Consider the following 7,728-nt stretch of genomic DNA (forward strand, 5'->3'; position numbering starts at 1 on the left):
ACACTTGGTTGCATGCTGAAAATAGCAGATCTACAAGCTCACAACGCGTCGCAGCCTAGTGAGCTTGTAGATCGTAGTGTAGATCGGCTATTTTCAGCAAGTGTAAAATCAGTCATTACAAGGGCGGCTGTGGCTCAGGAGGTAGAGCAGGTTGTCCAATGATCCATGGGTCGGCGGTTCGAATCCCGGCTCCTCCTGTCTACATGTCGAAGTGTCCTTGGGCAAGACACTGAACCCCAAATTGCTCCCGATGTGCTGGTTGGTACCTTGCATGGCTTCCGCTGCAATCGGTGTATGAATGTGTGTGTGAATGGGTGAATGTAATGCACAATCTATGTAAAGCGCCTTGGATAAAGGCGCTATATAAATGCACCATTTACCATTTACAATGGCATCAAGGCCCGCCAAAACACATTTTAGTCAACTAAATCACCTGTAGATTTAGTCGACTAAAATCTTATGACATTTAGTCGACTAAAACTAGACTTAACACTAAAACATTCCAGGTGACTAAAATGTGACTAAAACTAAATGAAAACTATTCAAGAGACTATATGACTAAAACTAAAATCTAAATCTGCTGCCAAAAACAACACGGTGCCCATGTTCTCCTTGCCCTGCCCCCACACAGCCTTGGTGAAAGGCGCCGGCCGCTCCGTGCAGTACCGCCAGCTGCAGCTGTACAGACACGAGATGCAGCACTTCGTCAAGGTGATCCAGGGCTACCTCGCCAACCAGATCCTGCAGGTGTCCTGGAGCGAGTTCACGGCCAAGCTGGCCTCCGCCAGCGACCTGGACGCCATCCACCGCATGCACGCAGACTACCTCAACAGAGCCATCTTCAGGTGAGGCCGGGGGGCACATGCACGTGCACCGCATCCATCCATCCATCCATCATGCCCATTTTGATCTGTTATCAGTGGTTCCCAAACTTTTTCATGTCAAGGACCCCCAAAATGATACTCATTAGCCTGCGGACCCCCAGATTTGAAAATATATGCCAGAGACTTTTGTTTTCCAATAGGACCATTTGACACGTTTTGGTCATTATATGGTCCCCCTAATTTAATTGAATATCGTCTTTGTCGGGCATATCATGTCCAAAATTCTTACTGTCCGCCTGTCCGGCATTCACATTTCAGCATTCGAGTTGTCTAAAATCTGCACCCTTTTTCCCGGCCTCTTCCCAGGGGTCTGCTGACAGAGAAGGCTGCTCCCGTCATGAACATCATCCACAGCATCTTCAGTCTCATCCTCAAGTTCCGCGCCCAGCTGATCGCACTGCCCTGGGACCGCCAGCAGGGGGAAGCAGTGCACCCCAGCTTCATTGCCATGCAGCAGTCCTACAACACCTTCAAGTACTACTCTCACTTCCTCTTCAAAGGTAAAGGACACTTGAACTGCTTATTTCACTGGAATTCATACTTGATTTTTGTTTGTTTGTTTGTTCTCCATTGACCCAACTTTTTATTTATTTATGTACAGACTGCAGCATACAGCCCTACAAAGCCAAATTGCAGTAACTACGCAAATAATTAGTGTTTCAATTGGTGAGCCAAATAGGTTATTGGCATATACAAGTGATATTACACTAATTGTATCTGTTCTTGATGTAATTGTTTATCCCCCCAAATCATAAAGGCTCATTTGAGGATACACAAATTAAGACCGTGTGTCCAAAAACCAAACGTACAGTAGTTACTGCACTTAGGCTCAGATTAAAGGGATAAGGGTGAATTGGGCACTGAAGAGAGCTGTGATTTACATTTTGTCAATTATATAAAACATGGTATATGAGTGATTAGAAATTCTAAGCAATCGGGTGTCGCAGTGCTAAAGTAGCTACCCACCACCGCAGAGTCTGAGGGTTTGAATCCACCGTTGTGCATCCGACTTTGTCGAGTGTCTATAATCTACACGAACACAATTGGCCCGTGTTCATCATGGGAGGGATTGGCATAACAACTAAATTGGTTGACGAAAAAGGGTAAAATGCAAACCAAAATAAAACATTTTACTGTAATGCCCAATAATAAATAAACACATGAAACAGGAGAAGTTCTCTCAAGTGGAAGATTTCTGGTTACTGATGAGAGCAGTTTCAGGCCCTGCTTGTTGTAGAAAAATCAAACATATTGTTGCTGTCAGGCAGAAACCTCTTATCTCCATATTCTAACTTTTTTCCCCTTTTCTTTAGTAACTTAACGCCCGACTTGATTGATCATACTACAGTGTCACACAAAAGTATCAAAAGTAGCAGATCCACAAGCTCCAAATGCAGCACAAAGCTACATGTTTTGAGCTTGTAGATCTGCTACTTTTGCTATTTAAAAAATCACACCCGTGTGAAGTGAGGGGCGCTCTTATCATCTTACAACATGATGATGTAAAACAAACATTGAACTAAAAACAAACATTAAACATGTATATAGGAGGGGCTAGCGCCCCTCAAAAATAAAAACAATAAAGTATACAGTAGATAATAGCATGCTACGTGAAGGCTTGTTGCAGTTGGGTTATAGGCAGTAAATGTGAGTCTTTGTTTCGTTTTTCATGCTTAGTAGTGACTAAAGTTTTTTTTTTTATTCCAGTGGTAACCAAGCTGGTGAACAGAGGCTACCAGCCTCACTTAGAGGACTTCCTGCTCCGCATCAACTTCAACAACTACTACAAAGACTCCTGAGATTGACAGAAAGCAACAACGTTGGACATTAAGCTTGTGAAATACAGTCATGCTTTCTTGCCTTCATTTCCGCAACGTGATGCTGTATTGGCTGCATACTCTGAATGCTGCAACGTGAAGCCGTGAGCTGAGGCAGAGGCTCCGGCACACAAACTGATTATAGATGTTCATAAACGAGAGCTTGCTGCAGCTGGCAATTATGACTTAGTCATTCTTGTTTTATTTGTATGGGACATAATGTTTCTATTATAGTTATAAAAAAGGGACATAGTGGAGCTTTAGGTGTGAGCTCTGTGGTTGGTTGTAGGCATAGACAACCTGGATGGATGGACAGATGATTAGAAAATGAAATTAATATGTTGCCAACACTGGGCTGATATATGTACAGTATATGTAAATGTCAACAGCACTCTGCTCTGGGCCATGCCAACCCTAGCCTGTGGGCTGTGTGTAAAATAAGGTTTCATTGTAAGTCAATAAAAAGTGCTTTAACCATTTTGTGGTACAGTATTTGTTTTGTTGAAATGTATAATAAAACGCACATAAGTTTTTAAAGCAAACATTTTTAACTGAAATATTTGCTTCTGGGGGTCCCTGGAACAAAATATTTTGAGATGGGGGGGGGGGGGGTGGGGGGGGGGGGGGTCTGGGGCCAATACAATATACGGTAGCAACATATGTTTTTCAGAAAACTCTAGAATCGCCCTCAGGTTAACACAATATATGCCCAATACGTCCTAGGAACTACCGCCCAGGACGTCTGTGGATGTCTTTTTTTTAATTAAAATGTGGGCACCCCACTTCACTATTTTGAAATAATGTGTTTAATATGCATGAACATGTATCGTTTTCCTTACTGTGTCTTAAAAAAATTCTCAAACCCTATACTGTATGTTGCGATGTGCTGTGAGCTTGTAGATAGATTTTCACCAAAATGTTCACCCCAGATTAGGGATGCTAGAGTTTTAGCATCTGAGAAGACCTTGAATCAGGCCTACATACAGCTGAGGATAAATGACTGTACTGTGACTTGTTTGTACACAACATATTTTTTGACTGACTGCCACTTTGAAAATCATGTTTCAGAGCGATACACATGCACTGAGGGAGACTTTCTGTTGGGGGGGGCTAGTGCCCTCATAAAGCATTTTTGTAGCTGCCGGCCTGGCACCTTTCTGAAAGGCATTTGTTTGGTAAAGGCTCTCTGTGGAGCTCTCCTCTACCCAGTAGCCAAGCTCTGTCCATGTCCAGCGTTGTTTTGGCAGAGCGCTCTGGAAAAGATCACCTCAGCAGAAGTTTCATCCATGTAATTTCCTAGATGGAGGGTTTGTTTTGGGGTCTCCAATCACCCTATGAATATATTTTTCTAACTTTTTATTTTTGTGATAGTGTCGCATTTTGATGTTCCCAACTTGAAATATTGTCCCAAGGGTCCGTTTGGTGGCCATCTTTGTCCCCATCTTGCATTTCTAACAAACAGAAAATCGACATAACTTTAGAACTAGACATCATACAGAGACGGACACATTTTCTGTGTAATGTCAGCATGGAGAAATGGTTGAGAGGGTTATTGTCATGATTTTTCACAAGTTTGGTATATTAAAAATTATGGAAAACATGTATAAATTGCACTCAAAATCTTGCAAAAATATCTGTCTACAATATTTAAGATCTGTAATGTACATTTTACATTCTTTTTTAATATTTTTCAAGTTTCAATATGCCAAACTTGTTAAAATCATGACAGTAACTATGCAATAACTGCATGAAAACAAATTTCACCCACTTTCTTTCTGTAAAGTTGTAAACCTGTGAGGTGACAATAAAGCTAACCCACTCAATCATTACTCATGCCAAAGTTGCACAGAAGGTTTTGTCTCTGATATAGTAGGTAAAAAGTTTAAATTTTCGTTAGAAATGCAAGATTATTTGCCGCCAAACAGACCCTTAATTGGGACAATAAAATGTCTTATACTACTAGTATACTACCAGCATACAACTAGTATACTACCAGTAGACTACCACTTTACAAGACCTGTACATTCACCACCAGTTTGCCTCATTTATACAGTTAAAAAATAAATTCTCTCTCCCCACAACCCACTTTTTTTTTTTAGATATTTACAAGTACGGAACTACTTGCCAATCTATCCCCAAATTTTGAGTTTCTCCCTGAAGATAAGTTATTGTATGAACAAATCAATTTTGAGACACACTCTTCTCTTTGAAAAATGCTTGGGACGAAGAACTAGGTATGCAGATTGGGGATGGTGTCTGGGAGGAGGGTCTTTGCAAAATTCGGTCCTGTTCTTCGACATCAATGAATACAATTTAAAGTCCTACATAGACTCTATTACTCAAAAACTAAATTACATAGACTACCTCCCCACTATGTGATCGATGTGGAATGGCAGAAGGCACCCTTACCCACCTCTTCTGCCCACATGCCCAAAACTATACATTTTGGTGTGATATATATTTAAATGGTTTTCTGATATTTCTGGATGTATGTTTGAACCGCACTTTTTGGTTCTTCTCAAATACTGTCAAATCACAATGTTTCTGTACAAACTACAATGATGTATGGAATGGTAATTGCAAAAAATAAGACTCTGGAAATCAAGACCTTTGAGTTGTACCTCACTTTAAAACGTGGTTAACTGAACTTACTTGTATCCTACATGGAGAAAATTTGCTATGATATGATATGATTCAAGCAAGTTCTATATCGTTGCTGTCGGGAGGAAACCTCTTAATCTTTTTTGCATAAATCAGTGCTATTGAACACCCTTTAAGTCTGTGTGTTGTTTCGGAAATATTGAACCAATAGAAAGTAGTAAAAACGCTTTGGACAAAACCTCTTAACTCCATTAGACCCAAACTGTCTGCTAAAGCAACTAACTCCACCACCTCTCTGGCAATAGCACAAACTTCGCCATGCTACTAGTCCTACATAATTACAACTAGAAACCCCATTTAAACGTATTTAGGTTAATATTACGGTGGACATGTTTGCCTGAAAAGGAATCTTTGAAATGTTTCATAGTTTTAGAAATATAGAGCTTTAAATTTGAGACATTTATAATGGGGCTCAATGGCAGATAGTGGCACGTCAAAAAATCACTTTCACCTAGAAACTCCATTCGCACGTTTTATAATTCAGCTTACTGTGGAGACACATGCTGGAACTTTTTACTTTGAAATGTTTTGTAGTTTCTGAGTTATTTAAGTTAAACGCCCAATGCATTCCCAATGGCAATAGCACAAACTTTGGCATGCTACTAGTCCTACATACTTACACCTAGAAACCCCATTCAAACCTATTTAGGTTCATCTTACGGTGGACATGTTTGACTGAAAAGGAATCTTTGAAATGTTTCATAGTTTTAGAAATATAGTGCTTTTAAATTTGAGAAATTCAGAATGGGGGTCAATGGCAGATTTTGTCAAGTAAAGATTTGAGTGGGGTTTGAACCCACAATCTCCAGATCATGCAGCCAGTGTGCTAAGTCACTGATCTACTTGCTACCTGCCACAACACAGTCTGCTGTTCCCTTTGAGTACAACATTGATACAAAAATAAAATACAAAAAATAAAATAACAGGAGATTTGTCTATTGTTTCTTTTGCTGTTGTTTATCTCTAGACGTTTGAATGTGAATGAACCACAATGGAAACAAGTCTCTGGCTCTTCTGTCATTATCTATTCGGCCTTTTAAGAACAACATGCACAGTGGCTCACTGGGTACAGAGCCTGCCTGGTAATCAGGAGGCTGCAGGTTCAAGTCCTGGCTCTGACATAGGGGCTGCCTTCACGAGGACGTCGCGGGCTGTTCCCCGCCTAAGTTTTGTGAACGATATAAAACTTTACTGCGTCTACATTGCAGTTATGTTAATTATGTACGACGTCCACTCGAGACCGGTAAACTGCTCCGTTTTCAAGATAAAGATGCAGTACACATGGCTGGCCTGTAGATGGCCATCAAAAAAAAGAAAAAGCTTCTAAAAGTAGGCTATATGAAAGCGTTGGTATTTCACACAGGTGTTGCCAAATAACTAATTATCTTGATCAGATGCGCATATGACATATCTAGGTCATATCAATTTAATGAGCAGAGCAGTGCTGCTTCTCTCTCTGAGTCTGCACACACTGACTGACCAGCTAAAGTGTATGCCTACTAAACCATAATATATGACAAACCTTGGATTAATTCTTCTGAAAACAGCAGCAAGCACAAAGTAAGTGTGAGAGAGAGAGAGAGAGAGAGAGAGAGAGAGAGCGTGCGCGCCCTTCTCTCGGTCAGATCATCATACACAGCTCACAACGAGGAGCGGCATGGTACATTGTGAATTTATGAGTTTGACTTTGGAGATTGAAATATATATATTCGCTGGTGCGCAACACCTCTGAATGTCAGATAATTGCTTGATTCCTTCCACCTGCTGGCAGCACAGTCTGTTTATCATTGCCTATTTTTTAACACGCAGCACCTCTCTCTCTCTCTCTCTCTCTCTCTCTCTCTCTCTTTGTGACTGTGAGACTGACACAGACGCGGTCAATAATATATAGCATAAATAATAGGCCAAATATAACACTTTCCCTCTATCTGTGATCAGCTCCTCACACACAACTCCTCTCTCGTGCATGCCTGCTCAATTGTTTGCGTGCGTGCGGGCTGCAGATCGGCTATTTTTGGAGAAGAGATTTATAGACATTATGTGCAAATATAAAATAGCTGTGATACTTATATGTAAGTGGTTATGGTGAAATAAACCATTAACACTGGTTAGTTTGGAGGGGGCGAGGGGACTATGACATCACCGTTTCAGCAAATTAGGCGGCATTCGCTGTACACACGGAGACGTGAAAGTCGCGTCTCCAAACTTTCCCACTCTGGAAGGTAGTTTCAAAATTAGCCGTTAAAGTCCCCCAAAACGCCGTCTCCGTGTGACAAAAAGGGCAGATCGGCTAATTACTTGCCCGAGAAACACCGAAATCGTCCTCATCTGGATGGCCCCATAGTGTCCCAAAATCATGAAAATAT

At 41.0% G+C, this 7,728-nt stretch overlaps 1 protein-coding gene across 2 annotated transcripts in view; it reads left to right on the forward strand.

Annotated features, from left to right (window-relative positions):
* tubgcp6 (tubulin gamma complex component 6) overlaps window positions 1–3,179 on the forward strand; it is a 47,241-nt gene extending 44,062 nt beyond the window's left edge. For both annotated transcript variants that reach the window (XM_079501797.1, XM_079501798.1), the window contains exons 26-28: window positions 632–845; window positions 1,191–1,384; window positions 2,592–3,179. In XM_079501797.1, coding sequence (XP_079357923.1) covers window positions 632–845; window positions 1,191–1,384; window positions 2,592–2,683 — 500 coding nt within the window. In that variant the 3' untranslated portion in view covers window positions 2,684–3,179. The remainder of the gene's footprint in view (window positions 1–631; window positions 846–1,190; window positions 1,385–2,591) is intronic.
* The last annotated feature ends 4,549 nt before the right edge of the window (window positions 3,180–7,728 follow it).

The sequence above is a fragment of the Electrona antarctica genome (assembly GCF_951216825.1).
Source record: "Electrona antarctica genome assembly, chromosome: 5".
Classification (NCBI taxonomy): Eukaryota; Metazoa; Chordata; class Actinopteri; order Myctophiformes; family Myctophidae; genus Electrona; species Electrona antarctica.